We start from the raw sequence: 18,320 nt of genomic DNA, 5'->3' as shown, positions 1-18,320 counted from the left end.
ACCTGGAGGAACTGAGAGTGGGGACACGAGTGGATATTTGCACACGGGTGTTTGTGGTGGCAGTATTCATGAATTGCAATGGATGGAGGTAGCCTAAGTGAATATCAATTTATAAACCAAATGGTGAACTGTAGTGTATACATACAATGGAATATTGAGCAGCAGCAAGAAGGAATGAAGCTGTGAGGTATGCAACTAGGTGAATGGAACTTGAGGCCAGTAGGTTGAGTGAAATAAGCCAAAAATGAAAAGACAACTTTATAATACCACACTAATGTGGACTAACTATAATGTGCAAACTCTGAGAACTGAATCTGGGAGCATGGGTTATCAGGGGAAGGCTTATGTAAAGTTTCCTAGATTGTAAGCTCTTACAGCAGTCACATCTATTCATGAGTTGTAACAGTTATTTCTAAATTCTGAGCTGCTGAGCTGCTTGTGTTTGACCTGCTCGGTCCCTGGAGCTTCAGGTGGCCCCTGGGACTCTGCACCAGAGTTCGGCAGCTGTGTGTGCCGGCATTGTCCCATTGTTAAAGAGGCTGAAAAGGAGATCAGACTTTGATTGGAATTATGAACACAATGGACTTGGTTGAGACTGGGGTACAACAGACTAAAGGGTAGAGGATGATATCAACTGTGTTTTAAAACTTTCGCTTCTGTGTAGAACCAAAGGGAGAGATGTTTATTTGGTACAAAACCTATATTTTCTGTAGCACACTACATAATTTAACTTGTATGGTCAGTTTACTCAAGCATAATAATTATATGGAACCTTGACTAGGGACTGAGATCCGGTTGGTTTGCATACATTAGCGTGAAGCCCCGATACATCCCAGAGCATTTTGAGCAGAGAATAAAAAGTATTTGCAAAGCCCCCTTGAGGGACTAGGGAAAAATGTAGAAATATTAAACTTCATCAGCTGGGGAATTCCTGATATTCTCACAAGCACTGGGGACTACCAGTTTAATAGGCCGAGCCCCCAATCTTGGGGCTTGCCCTTATGAAGCTTGTTACTGCAAAGGAGAGATTAAGCCTACTTATAACTGCTCCTAAGATTCATCCCTAGAGAACCTCTTTTGTTGCTCAGATTTGGCCTGTCTCTCTCTAAGCCCACTTGGCAGGTGAACTCACTGCCCTCCTCGTGTCTGTGGGACATGACTCCCAGGGGTGTAAATTTCCCTGGCAACATGGGAGGTGACTCCTGGGGATGAGCCTGGACTCAGCTTCATAGGACTGAGAAAGCCTCTTGGACCAAAAGAGGGAAGAGAAATGAAACAAAATAAAATTTCAGTGGCTGAGAGATCTCAAATGGAGTCAAGAGGTCATTCTGGAGGTTACTCTTATGCATTATATAGATAATCCCTTTTTAGTTTTTAGTTTACTAGACTAGCTAGAAGGAAATATCTGAAACTCTTGAACCACGACCCAGTAGCCTTGATTCTTGAAGATGATTGGTGTGACCACGTGATTGTGAAAACCTTATGGCTCACACTCCCTTTACCCAGTGTATGGACAGATGAGTAGAAAAGTGGGGACAAAAAGTAAATGAATAATGGGAGGGAAGAGGGGTATGGTATGTTTTGGGTGTTCTTTTTTACTTCTACTTTTCTTTTATTCTTATTTTTATTTTTTGGAGTAATGAAAATGTTCAAAAATGTATTGTTGTGATGAATGCACAGCTATATGATGATATTGGGAACAACTGTTATACACTTTGGATGATTGTATAATGTGTGAATATATTTCAATGAAATTGCATTTTAAAAAATGGGCATGGAGCTTAGGGCCATGAAGAGATTGAGTGAGAATGAATTCCCCGGATATGTGGAGCCTGAGTCTGTTTATAGTCTAGGATGAATTTAATCAACCCCAAAACCATACACACTGTGTTCTGAAAACACATCACACACGTACATTTACAACACAAGATGGGCACCGTGCAGAGGATCCCAGGGGGGCCCCAGGCTGCCTTGCCCCTCAGGGGGCTTCCTCGACCTCCACACACATAAACCCCTCCTCTACCCTTTCCAGATTCAAGAAACAGACTTTATTTCATGGACTTGAGCCCATTTCCAGACCCTAATACACCTCCACCAGGACTGTGGGAAATTGCCCGCCTAAAAACCAGTTTTGGGCATGGCTTGTGAAAAAAAGATTTCCAACCCCTTACCTGTGTCTCCGTACTCTCCAAAGATATTGATGGAGACGTCGGCATCGGTCCCTGCACCAATTACATCACCAGTGTACACCTTGACTTCATACTTGTTACCTGAGGACAGAGAAAGCCTCAGCTCATTAGGGATCCTGAGGAGAGAAGAGTAGAGGACCCCAAGGAGCTGCCACACTGTCCACTCTCCCTCCAGCAGTGCATGAATCACCACCACTGCTGTCAATAACAGAGCAGGCAACAAGTCACCCAACAGCGGCTCCAAAATGTCATGGCCCAAATCAGAGGCAAGGGGAAATTCTGTTTTCATCTATTGGCGTGTTACCTTGGGATGCATCAATCAGCCTGGCTCCAAGGTGCTACCCTGAACCAACCCACCAGCATGTCTCCCCCGGACTATTGAAATTGTCTCTAACTGGCCCTCCTCCATCTACATTGTCATCTCCACACTGAAACCACAGTGGAAAATTCACTGGGGAAATTGGATTCTGCAGATGAAATCAAATGTATATGTAAATTGTCAAAGCCATAATCAGTGCAGAGACCAGAGGCACCAATAATGGCAAATGCATGCTCAGGAGTTACCTCTTTAAAAGTCCTGTACCTACTTCCTGTATCTTCACTCCAGTCATTGAACAGAAATTAATTCTCAGTAACCCCACCACCACCACCACCAGAAATTGCCTTGGCCTCAGCCACAGCCCCAAGGGGGTGTGGGGCTCAATGTAAACTTGACGAATGATGGCCCCTGCCCAGGTCTCCCCATCTGGAACCTGCCTCCAAGAGGAGAGCCAAGGGCAGGGGTTGGAATATGCAGTTGGGAGAGGGAGATTCCTATAGTTCATCTTGGGCACCAGCAAATCCCAGGGCTGAGGCAGCTCTCCCTTCCCTTTTCCTTTCTTGCAGTGGCTTCCTGTTTTTCACATAGCAGAACCCTTTTTCAGTTGTCTTATACCCAATATGTGCACTGATGAAAATTAGAGCTCTTCTAACTGAGGCCCAGAGTCCCAGCCCTTGTGCCCACCTCCTCCCTAGAGCCTTCCCTGACCCCTAGGCCTCAGGTGTCTGCTCTCCCACGGCTCTGCTATGTTGTCTGTGTCCATGATTTTCAAGTTTTAGCATCTACTGCCTAGTGCTGTTTGCTCTTTCCTGCCCGGGAGGCTTCTAGCCTCCTCAAGAACTGAAGCAGATGGAAGCAGGCCTTCCTTCTCTTACATGGTCTGCCCATGGAACCCAGTGTAGTGCTGGGCATATATCATGGTCTCATCAAGGATGTTGGAAAAAGAACTGAATTGCATTTTCTAAAGTCCTAAAGAGGGGCTCAGGGGAAAGGTCTGAGGTTGGAAAGAGGAGGGGAAAGCTCATGGCACCCCTTCCCCCCTCGAATCCTGTCCAGCAGTAGAGGGCAGGTCACCTAGCGATGTCACAGGGCAGACCCACAGAGGACACCCTTCCACAGCCCCTGGATATTGGTCCTCTGACCTGGTGAGAAAATTGAACCTGAAGGGAATGATGCCTCCTTGTTTTTGCCCCTCTCCTCAGCCCTCACTCAGTGGAAGCCACCAAGGCGGGACGAGAGAGTCCTCCAATCCTTGACGCAAACAGAAGGCTCCAGTGGGAACAGTTGCTGTCAGACACCCACCCCCTCTCGTTTGACCATGAAGACCCCCTGAGACAGGCAGTGGAACCAGGGCCTGCAGAAGAGGCCAGACCCAGGGAACGCTAAGGTCACAGGCTCAAAACTTGAGCCACCTTCAGGCTCTCCAGGGAGCTTGTTAAAAAGGCAGATTTCCAGGTTCCAGTCCCAGATTCGGAGCCATGTGGTTGTGAAGGACCAGGAAGGCCTCAGCCATATTCAGCTGATCCAACTCCCGGTCACCTTCTGAGCTCCAGAAGCCTCCCGCCAGGAAGTTGGTCGTGGCCCCCATGGCTGGCAGGGCCTCTGAGAACCACTCATTTTGGTTCACATCCTTTCCCAGGTCCAGTCCAGGGCTCAGTCATTCAGAGGCAATGCCCCTCTTCAGGGTGGCAAGATGGCCAGGCCCCCCTTTGCTGGTGATGCTGGGGTGGGAGTTGGGGGGGGGTGGTCTGAAGTAGTTCCTGAGCAGCAGTCACTCAGAGGGGTTAACAGGACTCCAGAAGGAACTGGGCATAATGAGGCAGGAGGAAGGGACGAGAGTGGCCAGGAATCATTTGCGGAAGGAGGAGCTGACATTCCAAATCCTTCCAGAAGGCAGAATTAGAATCGGTGGACTGAATTATAGAGAGGCAGAGCTTAGCTTGCCAAAAGAAAAGCTAGGGCCTTCTAGACTGCCCCTAGAGCAAGTGAGTTCCTCATCGCTAGAGACACCTAAATAGAGGTTCATTCATTCACTCCTTTTTTCAACCAGCAGTTCTATCTGACAAGTGCACTGGCAGAAAACTATCTGTCAGGGATGCTGTGGAAAAAAATGCCATCCATGAGAGATGGCAGAAAGCTATCTGTCAGGGATGCTGTGGAAAAAAATGCCATCCATGAGAGAACATGCAAACATGAAGGTTCCTTTTAAATCTGTGACTCTGTGACGCTTGACCAGGAGAGGCCCGCAGAGCCGCAGCCTGTGGCGGGAAGCTAGGAGATGGAGGCAGCTGCACTGAAGGTAGGGGAGGCACCAAGAGGCCCAGGAAGCAGGAGCCCAGACAGGGCTTTAGGAAGATACAACATCCACACCCTAGGAAAGTCCAGAGAAGCAGAGCATCAAAGCCAAAGTGAAGCAATGTGGGATATCAGCTTCTGGAGACAAGCCTAGGGCCAGGTAAGAAAAGGGCAGATATGGTGGGAAAGAGCTTCCAGGCCTTTCTCGCTAAGGTGGACAAGGGCCCAGGCCCAGCACTCAGAGAGATCTGGTGCCAGGGGAAGCCCGATTCCACAAGGGCAGACCATCTTTTAGCCCCTGCGGCTCACCCTGTGGCAGGATGGGCTCTGGGTCCCCATGGAGTTGCCGGATGGAGAGCAGGATCCCATGTGTGAGCTGCTGACCTCCCAGCACACTGGGGAGGAGACCAGAGCGTGGCAGTGGGGGCAGCAGGTGCACCTTACAAAACTGCTCTTTAAAATAAGTCCCCATAGACGGCCGATGAGATTTATTATGTTACTTTTCTACCTCTTCTTCTTCCACATCCCCTCACCAAGCACAATCCAAGCTATCTGATTTGCCATTTTTCAAAACAAGGCCTGAGGTTCAGTGCCAACCTTAAATTGTGATTAAGTGCATTTATTGATGAAAGAGCCAGGCTGAATATAAGCAGGTCCTCATTCTCTTGCTGTTGGAAAACTGTTAGTGCAGTATATCAACACTTCCTCCCCAATGGTCAGGTGGGACAACCCCTCTCCCCTCAATTTCCCATGCCCAGAATGTCAATGGGCATAAACTTGCAGTTCTGGTCACAAGCAGGTTTTTATATTGAAGTCACCCCTTGGAAATGGTGGTCACTGAGAGGGCAAAACACAGCAGGAAGCCCATCCACGAGGGCAAGGGGAAGAGCCAGTACAAAACCCTGCCCCAAAAGCCAGGAGGGAGCAGGCTAGGAGCTTGGGAAGAAAGAGGATGAGAAGAAAGGGTTGAAAGGGGATTGAGCAGGGCTGACAACCATGTGAAGAAAAATGTCACTCTTCTATGAAAATGGCATAGTTGACCTACCTTCTAATGCAGAGATTAATAAACATTCATTCAGGCCTCTGCAGTTCCCAAGACACACTTTGTGCCATTTGACTCATAAGCTGGACCCATGGTTTAGGCAGGCGGGTACTGCTCACACCCTCATTTACAGATGAGGAAACTGAGGCTCAGGGGGCAGTGGTTTCTCAAGGCCACACTGCCGCTAAGTAAGTCATAAGGGGCTGAAAGCCTAGTCTCTTGTCTCCAAATCCAGACCCCTTTCCAGAATACTCCATGGCCTCCCATGCTTATGCCAGAAGTCAGCAAACTTTTTCTGGAAAGAGCCATATAGAAATATTTTAGGCTTTGAAGGTCATTTGGTCTCTGTCACAATTACTCATCTCTGCTGTTGTAGCACAAAAGCAGCCAGAGACAAGACCTCAATAAACGAATATGTCTGTGTTCCAATAAAACTGTATTTATTGACACTAACATTTGAATTTCATAGAATTTTCATATGTCATGAAATACTATTCTTTTGATTTGTGTTCCAACCATTTAAAAACATAAAAACCACCTTAGCTCACGGGCCAGACAAAAACAGGGGCAGGAGGGTTTGGCCCATGGGCCATAGTTTGCCACCCTCTGCCCTCTGCCCTCTGCTGTCTTGTGCTCCCAGACATTGCTCTGTGTGTTCCTGGACAGGGAAACCTGCTCTCTGTGGCCAGGAAGGGCAACGAGGCTGTGTGGGGCAGGAGTGGTCAGTGCTGGCTGCAGCAAAATAGCAGGACATCCTGACCACCAGTGGAGCAACTCAAGGCTCTGAAGATCAGAGACATTCCCCATTCTCTGTTGCGGTGGAAGAGGTGACAAGGAGCATGTACTGTGCCCAGTGTGGGCAGGCAGGGCCGCCTCTCCCCGGCCACAGTGCTGGGTGACTGGGCAGGGCCCGGAACTCCCCTGAGTCCGTCGGGTGAACTCCCCTGAGCCCACAGTGCTGGGTGACTGGGCAAGGCCTGGAACTCCCCTGAGTCTGATGGAGAAGAGGCCTGGCCTGGGGCTCCCAAAGGTGGGGACGATGGCAGCACCAGTCTGTGACCTCAGCTCAAAGCCTGGCTGTGGTGAGCAAAGCCCACGGACGGGAAGCACAGTGAAGGTCAAGGAGAAGGAGCGGCCAGCCAAGAAGCCACCCCCTTCCCGAGCAAGCACAGGAAACAGGGACTAGAGATGGAACATGGGGATCGCTGCCCAAGCCAGCTCCCGAGTTGGCCTGTGATTTACCCCCTTGGCATGTTTCTGTTACAAAATTCTCCCTGGAACTGGTTTCCTTCTGGCCTTTCAGCAGGGCTACCATTAGCCCATACAGTACCTGTGTACAAATTAGAAGATAAAAAATCCCTTCAAGACACTTTACTGCCATCTGTTGGATAATTGTCATAATAAATACACAAATCTACACTGTCTATGATGAGAAAGGAGCCTCCTTAAATAGTTGCACTTATGCAGTGTGTAACCTGCACATGTGAACCCAGCAACCCTACCTTTTAGGCAATGGTCTCCTTCCACTAAAGGTCAGTGTGAGCTCAGAGAGGCCAAACTAATTTGGGCATGGATCTGCACAATAGACAATGAGGGCTACAGGCCAACAATTAAGCGCATCACAGGGTGATGTCCAAAACCAAACAGACTAGTTACTTGCAGCCTAAAGACAGATTGCCTGCTTCAAGGCATCAGTGGAGGGTTGTCCGTGCCCTTCTGGCCCTGCCCCGTTGATCCACAAGCCCGGCCTTGCCTATTTTCCCTCTGCAGATCCCCCCGACAGAGGCACAAGGCTGCTCCCCGCAAACAGGAAATCTCTCCCCCACAGGTCGGCCGGAAGCTGCCTGCGTGGGCTTCCAGGAGAGGCAGGCCCTGGCAGCCGAGCTCCCTCCTGCGCCTGGTGCGCCAGCCGCCCCCACAGCCTCCCCTGCGCTCTGGCTGGAACAGTCAGCACCCAGCAGCAAGAGAACACGTCTCCAGAAAGCCAACCTTGGCGGTGGTGGGTGGCACAGCCACAGGGTGCCGGCGGCCCCCAAAGCCTGATGCCGTCTGCAGAGCTGAGCCTGGCTGAGCTGCTCGTGTCCCTGACGACAGAAGTCAAGCATATGCCCCGTAACTAAGCCTCTGTCTCACTAGCGGAGGAAGGGGACCATCCGACACCCAGTGTGGTTTCAGCCTCAGAGAAGCACACGTGGGCCAGGCTTTTTTAGGAAGCTGAGAATCATAAATGAACTGATGGATGGAATTTTCTCTTGCCTCTCACCCATTCTCAAATCCTGTTTAACTAAAATGTGGCTCTCTTTCTCTAGGCACATGAGGGGTAAGGAGTGGGGACGGGACGGAGGGTGACTGGCCTTGATTTTACCCCACCCCCAATGGATCCCTAAGTCTTCACACCCTGACACCCCTCACTTCCTCTCACTAGGAGCTGAGGTGCGTAAATGAAATGTCACAGACGTGCTGCGTAGGAGGAGACGAATATGGTGAGGGAGAGATTCAGCAGAGCTGCCCTGAAGGGTGGGAGACAAAGGGGAATGTTCTCTCCCAGCCAGGGAAGGCCCTAATTACTCCATCCTGCTGGAGATGAGGGGAGCTACAGGCTAGGAGGTGGGTCACGGCCACTCACCAATAAATGTCAAGGCCGATGGACTCCAGAATTCTTCTTTCCCTCAATCTGTCCCCAAAAGGCTTTCTTGCCTTCCCCCAGGTCCAGAGGCCCCTCGTCTTTCACCCAGGTTCTTGTTACATTCTCGTCCTCCTTGCCCCTGTTTCTCCCACCTCCACTCTGTCCAATGCACCCTCCATCCTCTCCTGGCTCTGGGGTCTTCCATGGCTCTTTGTGGCCTCTGGAGTATGCTCCTAGCTCCTGAGACACACATATAGGACACTCAGACAACAGGACAATGGACCCCAGGCCATCCCTCCCTGCTTTCCTTCCATGACTCCCTTATTCAATCCTTCCGGCTCTCATTCTCTCTCCTCTCACATATAGGCCTTGAAATTCTCTGCTTTCCCTACAACGCCTTCAACCTCCCTGCCCTCACATACTCATTCACTTATCAAAATATTATTAGGAGCATCTGAGGCTTACCGAAGACCTGATTTAGGCCAATCACATCTCCTATCTGAATCCTCTCAAGGACCGGCCCTATTGCTATAATAGTCATCATTTTACTAATGAGGCAATGGAAGCAGGTGGTCACACATTTAGACAGGGCAAAGCCTAGGCTTGTACTCAAGAAATCCAGACAAGCAGCCTCTCTCTTAACTGCCCTTGACCCATCTCCCATCCGGTCTAGCTTAAACCCCAGCTTCTCAGAGAAATACCCTCACCTGCCAAGCCCATGAAGCTGGTCTCCAAAACTCCCAGTGTCTGCATCACTTATTTGGCCCTTAACATGTGCCAAACATAGGCCATGGATCTGACTTCAGTTAGGAGCCTGGTTATGCAATGACATTAAAGCATCACTTCATCATTAAAATAGTTGGTCATAGTCAAGGAAATAAAAACCACTTCTACCCCTTTCATCACTCCCAGATAAATATACAGCTAGTTTATTTTCCTAAGATACAGTTCAATATAAGCCTGATGTAGCCAGGTGTTGAGCCACAAGATGGAGTAAATCACCTCTCACTCCTTGTAGCTTATCTTGCTCACTCGCTCACCCAGTTCCCCACAAGCCCTGCAGAGCTGTTTCACGGTGCCCCTCACTCACTCGTCTCCTTCACTCCCCATCGCTGCTGCTCTCCGAGATCCTCGCCGTCCACCCACCACTATAGTCAACTTGGCTCGACTTCTTCTGTTTCCAGTCCAGACTCAACTCTGCCGCCACAGCTTATTTTCCTATCATGCAGGAAGGGTTAGCAAGGGCTGGGGAAACCAGCACTTCCTGTATGCTGCAGGAGGGACGGCACTTGGAAGGAGCAGGGTAACCCTTGAGCACATATTAGGAAAATGTATTTCTTGACCAGTCTGTCTGGTGACAGCCTGAAGGACTGAACCAGAACACTCATATGGATTCACCGTCCCAGAACTTGCCCTGCATGTTGAGGCAGTTCACAGAACTCTCCCAAAAACTGTTATAGTAGAACAGTCAAATCTCAGCTGCTGGGGCAAGATTTTCTGGCTCTGGGACATAGAGCGCATGGCCTGGGATTGGGAAGACCCTATACTTTCTCCTTGAGCTATTCTCTAAACTCACTGTATTACCAAGCTCACACAGGTCAGCCTGCAAAGATTGGGAAAGGTGTTTTCTTTTTTTTCGGTCGTTGTTGTTAGCTCCTGGCATTCAAGGAAAGCTCTGTCATAACCCTTGCTGAACAGAAACCTTTGTGTCTAAATTCCAGCAATAACACATTAAAATATCAAAATGTCCATATTTTCAACAAAAGGTTATAAGATCTACAAACAAACAGGAAGTGGTAACCCATGTAAAGGCGATGATTTATGGATTAGAAACCGTAAGTAAGGAGGACCACACCTGGGACATACCAGACAAGCAGCCTGGGAAAAAATGGTCCTAAACATGTTTGTGCCAGTTTGGATATACCATGTCCCCCAGAAAAGCCATATTTTTTAATGCAGTCTTGTGCAGGCAAACTGATTAGTCTGTCGATTAAGGTGGAACTTCTGATTAAATTATTTTCATAGAGGTGTGGACCCCACCCATTCAGGACTACTTAAGAGAGCTCCAGAGCTGACGCTGATGCTTGCTGATGCTTAGAGATGCTTGGAGATATTGATAGAAGGACATTTGGAGACGCTAAGCTGAGAGAAGTAGCCCAGAGTTTGCCCTGGAGAAGCTAAGAGAGGACCTCCAGATGCTTAGAGAGAAATGCCCTGGAAGAAAGAAGCAAGGAAGCACAGTTGCTGAGAGAGAAGAGTGAAGACAGAAACCCAGAGACATTTTGGAGAAAGCCATTTGAAACACTACCCTAGAGCAAAGGACCAGCAGACGCTGGCCATGTGCCTTCCCAGATGACAGAGGTGTTCCGGACGCCATTGGCCTTGGTTCACTGAAGATATCCTCTTGCTGATGCCTTAATTTAGATGTTTTCATGGCTTTCAAACTGTAAATTTGTAACTTAATAAATCCCCTTTATAAAAGCCAATCCATTTCTGGTATTTTGCATAGCAGCACCTCAAGCAAACCAGAATAATGTTCAAAAAGTAAAAGGAAATCATGGACAAAACACTAGGTAAACAATAGATGAACACAATGAGAATATAGATGAAAAGATAGAAACTATGGAAAGGAACCAAACAGAGCTGAAGACCACAGTAACATAAATTAAAAATCCCTAGAGGGGCTCAACAGCAGATTGGAGCTGGCAGAATAAAGAATCATTGCCCATGAAGATAAGACAACTGAAATCATTCAGTCTAAGGAACAGATAGAAAAAAAGGAAGAAAAGTGAACAGAGCCTGAGGAACCTGTGGCCCCCATCAAGCATACCAGTGGATGCATTGCAGGAATCACGGAAGGCGAAGAAACGGAGAAAGGGGTAAAGATGATATTGGAAGAAGCAATGGCTGGAAACTTCCCAAATTTAACAAAAGAAATGAATATACACATCCAAGATGCTCAACAAACTCCAAACAGAATAAACCCAAATAGATCCACACTGCAACATATTTTAATCAAACTGCTGAATGCCAGAGATAAAGAGAGAATCCTGAAAGCTGCAAGAGAGAAGCAACAGAGAGTCACATTCAATGAGATGACATGCCAATTTCTCATCAGAAACCATGAAGACAAGAAGGCAGTGGGGTGACATATTTAAAGTGCTGACAGCAAAAAAAAAAAAAAAAGCCAACCAAGAATTCTGTATCTGGCAAAACTGTCCTTCAAAAATGAAGGAGAGATTAAGACCTTCCCAGGTAAGAAAAAAGCTGAGGGAGTTCATCACCACCAGAAATGCTACAGAGAGTTCTGCATGTTGAAAGGAAAGGGCAACAGACAATAGATTGAAGGTGCATGAAGAAATAAAGATCTCTTTTGAAGGTAATGACAGGGTAAATATAAATGCCAGTGCTATTGTATTTTTGGTTTGTAACTCTACTTTTTTACTTCCTACAGGATCTAACAGGCAAATGCATAAAGGGTCAGGATAAATCAATGGTTTGGAACTCATAATGTATAAATAGGCAATTTGTGATAAGAACTACATAAAAACAGAGGGACAGAGAATTATAGAAATGTAGTTTGTGCACACTATTGAAATTAGGTTGGTATCAAGCCAATTGAGATTGTCCTAGGTTTAGGATTTTAAATTTAAACCCCATGGTAACCACAGAGAAAATATCAGAGGTTATGCAAACTCCTAGATTCAGAAAGTAGAGTGCATGTTACAAGGGACAAGGTGCAAGGAGAATGGGGAGTTAATGTGTAATGGGGGTAGGATTTCTGTTTGGGGATAAGGGAAAGTTCTAGTATATATGATGGTGAGTGTACCATAATATCATGAATGTGATTAATCCCACTGAATGGTATGCTTAGGAGTGGTTGAGATGGGAAAGTCTATGTTGTATATATGTTTCCGTGATTAAAAAAGAAAGAATGTAAGAAAGAGCAACTAAAGAGACAATGACAATTCAATGCAATAAAGTATTCTGGATGGGATATAATAACAGAGGAGAAAGGGTTCAAAGGGACATTATTGAACATGTGAAAAACCCAGAATATAGACTGTAAACTTTATGTCAATATTAAATTTCTTGAACTTGATAATTGCACTTAAGATGGTTACATAAGTGACTATCCTTGTTCTTAGGAAATGAATATGGAAGCATTAAGCATTCAAAGAGTGTAATGTATACAACCTACTCTCAAATGTTCAGAAAATAGAAAGATAAATAGACAGACATATGGATAGAAAAATCTATAGATGAATTGATAGATGGATAAATAGAATAATACAGCAAATATGACTAAATGTTAAAAGTGTTGGATATGGGTATCTGGGGAGTTGGGTATATGTTAGAGTTTTGTGTTTGAGGTTTTTATTTATTTTTTTTATTTTTTCAAAATAAAAAATTTAAAGAAAAAAAATGCAGCACTGAGAAAGTGTTACATCCACAAATAGAAAAAGCAAAAGTTATTTTGAACACCTATTTTTAAATCAAAATAACCACATATGGGGCAAATGTACATTCTCATGCATTCTCCCAAAGATTCTGGCTGGAAGGTTGAAGGAGAGAACAACTGGTGGTAGCCCCGGGAAAGCATGTGAATTGGAGGGTATGTTCCCAGCAGTATGAATGAGACTTGGTGCTGTCATGGCCCACCATCTCTCCAAAGGCCCTCTTGCACTTGAAAGCCTAGCAAACGCCTTCTCATCCATAATGTCGAAGCTTGAGCACTGCCTCCTCTGTGAAGCCCTCCTGATTCCCCCTTCCTCTATACTCCCATGGATCTGGCCCATCCCCCACTTGGTTCATTCTCTGTCTTTGCACTGTGACTATCTGCTGGCCTGAATTTCCCCTCTAGACTCTAAACTCCTAGAGAGAAGGGCCCAAGTGTATGGTCCAGCATATAGGAGATTCCCCATAAATGCTCACTGAGTGACTGAACGTGTCTAAGAGCAGGAAGGGGCATGGACACTGGAGGAGCACAAGCTGGTATCGTGAGCTGGGGCTCGAGCTCTGCCACCGTCACACTGTGTAGCCGAGAGAAGGTTGCTTAACCCCAATGGGCTTCAGTTTTCTCCTCTGTATAATGGAGGAAGGGTAGAATAAAGGCCCTGTTTATTTTGAAATATTCTAAACCTCTCCACTGGAGCCTCATTCAGAGCAGTTCTCTTCTTCCCACTCTTTCCGGAGATGATTTTCTGCAGCGTGAGGTGGGAGCAGATGGGTGGGCGGGGAGCTGTGGTGGAGAAGTTCAGGGGAGGAGAATACTGCAGGGCTGGCCCTGAGCCCTCGTGAGGGAAGCTGAGGGGCCGGGGACCACCTCCCCCGGGTTCCCAGCAGCACCCACAGCAGACAGAGCTCGGACAGCCCTGGACAGCGTGGGAAGCTGGTTTAGGGAAAATGTCAGGGAGAGGGAAGAGGACGAGAAGGAGAGGCGCTCACTGCAGGTTCCAGCTGCAGTCAAGGCTAGGAGCCTCCCCTCAGGGTCCGGAGTTGCTGCCTGGAGCCTTGAGGGTGTCCTGGCACTGGGAGACTCCCAAGTCCCTTCCAATTCTGAGAGGCCAGACTCCTGAATCTGCTCATCTCACAGTCAGAACGAGCCTGGATCTGGGGGGAAATGGGGGAAGAGCAGGAGCTCAGCAATGACAAAGGAACTTGCCATGTGCCCAGCACGGGCTAACTCCTTTATGTACATTTCCTCAACTGATCAGCTCAACAGCCTTATGAAGAGGGCATTAATGTCACCCCCACTTTCCAGAGGAGAGTGAGGCTCCAAGCTCAAGGAATGGCACTTTGATGTCAGCAAGCATGATGGAGAATGAGTCCAGAGACCAGGCTCATGGCAGGAGTGGGCACTGTGCAGAAGATGGAGGAGAAGGGGGTGGGGGGCAGGAGTGGAATTGGGGGGATATATCCCCAGCAGAAGGGAGGGCACCAAAAGCCCATATCCTCCTGCTCCTGTGGAGGGGGCAAGCCCTGGACCCATCATTTTCTCCCTGGCTTTGAAGGGCACCCCCCTAACTAATCCTGCAAAGACCCTAGGAGGCCATCTAGTGCACCCATTTTACAGAGGAAGAAAACAAGGATGGGAGAGGAACAGAGACCTGCCCCAGGTCTCATTGCTACTGGGTGGCAAAGCCAGAACCAGAACTCAGGATTTATAGTCCCAGGTACTTTCTGACCCAGAGTACTATACTTTAAAATGAATGACAATTTCTCTATCATTTAATAGAATCAGGGAACAAATCAGGGCTTCTGGCTTATTTGGCAGCGCCCTCACTGTGGGGGCTTTCTGCATCAATTACCCCAGTTTGCACTTTGCAGTTCTCTGGCAGGCCCACAGTCCACCGCAGGTCAGAGCAATTCACATATGCCTCTAATACGTCCGGTTATCACAATCCCTTTCTTATCCCGCCCTTTCCTCAAATGCACCCTGGGCACTGTGCCAAGACCAGGCACGCTGCTGGGGCAGTGTGATAAGCACAGCATGGGCGGCAATGAAATTATAACCCAGTCCTGGTGAAACAACCAGGAGAGGAAACAGCAACTGTGCTGCGGACAGGCACACTGGGAACGGGGCAGCCACAATCCCATGTCAGCCCCAACACTGGCTGTCCCTTCCGGATTAAAAAGAAAAGCCAATGCATTTGCTCCAAACCTGGAGCCTAGATGTCATTGCCCCCCCCACTGCCCCGCCACCTGCCTGCTCCCAGCCCTCCTGCCCGAGCTGCTGCTTCCTCTCGTGGCCAACCACTCCTCCAATAGCCAGCCCCTCAGTCTCTCTGGAGCATAAGGCAAAGCTGGCCACAGCTGTATTTATTCTTAATCCACCAAAGAAGATTAAATGGCCCTGAGAAGAAGGCTTGTCCCTGACGAATCCTATGGAACAGGTCCTAGCTGGGAGCCGGGGTGAGGGGCAGGACCCATGCCAAGAGTGGGCCTTTCTGAATGCGGGGGCCCTAACCGCTGCTGATGGGGCTTGAGTCTGAAGCCCTGATGAGCTGTTGTGCCTGGGTTCTGACAGCCCCAGGGCGTGAACAGCCCCCAGGCCAGCTGGAACGTGGCTCTTGGCATCAGAGGCCTGCCTCATTGCCAAGTTGGCAGAGCTTTCCCAAAGCGATGTGGTGTAGGCTCAGTGCTAATTTAAGCCATGTGACAATCTTAATACCTTCAAGGTAGGAGGGTTTGTGGGCTGGAGAGTGGGGAAGGGAGGGTGTTCTGGGCTGGGGACAATTACTTGGAGAGACAGGAAATGACATCATTTTGGCCTTGAGAAGTCCAGGCAGGGTCTGCCCTAAAGAGATCTTGCCCAAGCCTCCCCTACAGGAGACAGCTCCTTAGCCCCAGTACCGGGTCACCTAGAGATCATATTATTATCCCCTTGTCTAATTTGGTTGTCCCCACCCTGATCCTTCAAACCTGCTGCACCCTCAGCCTCAGGGCTGTGCCCTAAGCGTCCCTGGAGCCAGAGAGGGCTGGGTAGCCTAGCGTTCTGTGCCTGTGTAACTGTATCTTTGTGTAACTGTAACTCTGCAATGAGCTTATCGATTGCACTTGGGTGCATTGCCCAGTGACTGTCACACCAAGAGTGACACCATCACTGGGTGGGAGACACCTGGAACCCACGGGAGGGATGAGGAGGTACTTAGCTAGTGTAGTACCAGAGAAAGCAGCGCTACAGGAAATCCCAGAGAACATCTAGTCCAACCTTCTCGTGTTAAGAAGAGGAAACTGAAGCCCAGAGAGGGTGAGTAACTTGCCCAAGGTCGCACTATTACAAAGCAGCAAGAACAGACCCAGTTGTCTGCCCTCAAGAGAGCTTTTACCCCTGAACTCTGCTGCTGGTCTGGTGAACAGATGTGTCTACACATGACCTCCCACCTACACACATACAACTTGTTCTTCCCGATGTCTACCCAGGCCCCTAAATCCCAAGGGCCAAGACAGTAGGTTGAGTAAGAGAGCAATCACCAATATGGTATGAGACCACAGCCCTGGCCCTCGGAAAAATGTGCATGTGGTTGGAGAGACCAGACAGACACATGTTAAGTAGTTAAAACCCAAAGAGGCAAAAGAAGTCCCTGAGATATGGTATTTCACTGCCATTTGCCCATCTCAAAACCTGTGTGGGCTACAACCCACCCCCAACAGCCACAGTGGCTCATTCTGGGGGTCGGCCCCGAGCCTGTCTGAATCTCAAAGAGTAGGTTAAAAAGTTCCTCCTCCCTGCCCATGAGATTCCTCACGCTTCCCCTGATTGCAGCTGTGGGGTGGGAGTGGGGGCGAGGGCACCCCACGGAGAACCACGCACTGCAGTGTATAGTGAAGACTTTGATTTCCCACAGAGTTTGGAGGGAGGAGTGGAGATGCAAGTTCCATGCTTTCCAGAGGGCCTGGGGCTTTAACCCAATGGGTTTTGGGCAGAATGAAGAAAACTGAAGTGGAGGAGGGAAGAGAGCAGTTAAGAGGAGAAGATGCTGGCAGCAGTGCTTCCTCTGACCCTGGCATATGATTTAGTGGAAGGGCCACAGTTTTCTTTCTCACTGATTCACAGAAGCTGTGCAGGGAAGGAGAACACAGCCAGCAGTGATCAGGCAGGCCTCGGGGGGCTCCAGAGAGAGAGCTGCCTCATTGGGTCCTGGCTGAGCTCAGTGAAATGGGGCCTCAACTCCAAACCTGCTGTCTGTGCTTTGGCTTCCGTTCCACAGTCTGGGAGCAGATTGGGAGAGGGTGTCTCACCATCCCTCAGGCCCCAGTTCCACTTCCTATGGGTCCCTTGAAACCTCCTCATGGTTTATTAGCACTGGAGAGAACAGCTTTCAGAGCCACTGTCTGCCAGACACTGGAGCCAATACAATCTGAGCTAACAGGTTGAGCAATGGGAGCTGCTAGTGCCAGACCAAGAAACAGGAGAAGGGCGGAGAGGGGTCTGTGCCCTCTCGTCTCAACCCTTGTTGCGTGGGCAAGATGGGGGATAAGAGTCCCAACCTTCAAGGGGTGCTACGAGTCTTAAATAAGATACTGATTGCCAAGTATGTATTCATAAAGATACTAAGACTACAGAAGTGAAGTATTCTGTCCAGGGTCACATGGCTAGGAAGTGATAGAGTTGGGATTTGAACCTAAGGCTCCATGACTCGAGACCCGGAGCTCTGAACCATGCAGTCCTCTCCCCCTGCTTGGTGCTCAGTATCATGGGGATCCGTGTCGTCCACTGGACTGTGAGGGCCTTGAGGGCAGGGAGCATGTCCTGATCCTCAGGCTCAGCACGGAAGAGCAGCTCAGGAGGGCATTCCTGATGGCAGCTGCTAAGGATGACACTACAGTCGGAAACCCGGGAGTCGAGGTTTAGCTTCAGGCCAGGGGCTGCCCTCTGGGTTCTGGATTGCCAAGAGGTGGGCCATTCCAGACCAATGAAAGAAACCCTCCAGGAAAGGAGTCAAGCATCCATGGCAATGGAGGGGATGCCAGGAGGCAGACGGCAGGAAGAAAAATGCACTGCTCTTCTGGAGTGAGTTGGTAGCCAAGACTGTCTTCCCAGGAAGAGTAGCTATAGACTCACTGAAAAAGCGTCTGTCAACCTTCCCCGGGCTCCTGAGGGTGCCCGGGGAGAACACGGGGGAGAAGGACATGAGGGTGGCTGCCGGCTCCCTGCTCGGGCTGCATGTGCGTCTGAGGTGCTTGACCAGGAGGTGGAATATCTGCCTGGACTGTGGCGTGGAGAGTGGGGAGAGCTGGCCATGCCCGGGCCCCCCACTCCTGTCCTGTGGGGATGACTAGGGTATCAGGAGAATCAGGATGTTTCCCCAGCAGCCTTGAAGCCCTGGGCAAGAACTGAGGACT

The 18,320-nt window shown here is 48.9% G+C and overlaps 1 protein-coding gene across 1 annotated transcript in view; it reads right to left on the bottom strand.

Moving 5' to 3' along the window:
* Nucleotides 1-18,320, bottom strand: part of LOXHD1 (lipoxygenase homology domains 1) — a 194,280-nt gene that overhangs the window by 149,762 nt on the left and 26,198 nt on the right. The window contains exon 5 of the mRNA XM_037806213.1: nucleotides 2,172-2,270. Within this exon, the coding sequence (XP_037662141.1) occupies nucleotides 2,172-2,270 (99 nt within the window). The remainder of the gene's footprint in view (nucleotides 1-2,171; nucleotides 2,271-18,320) is intronic.

This window comes from Choloepus didactylus, chromosome 16 (genome assembly GCF_015220235.1).
Source record: "Choloepus didactylus isolate mChoDid1 chromosome 16, mChoDid1.pri, whole genome shotgun sequence".
NCBI lineage: Eukaryota > Metazoa > Chordata > Mammalia > Pilosa > Megalonychidae > Choloepus > Choloepus didactylus.
Note: the sequence above shows the minus strand (reverse complement) of the source record. Positions and strands in the feature narration are given on the sequence as shown.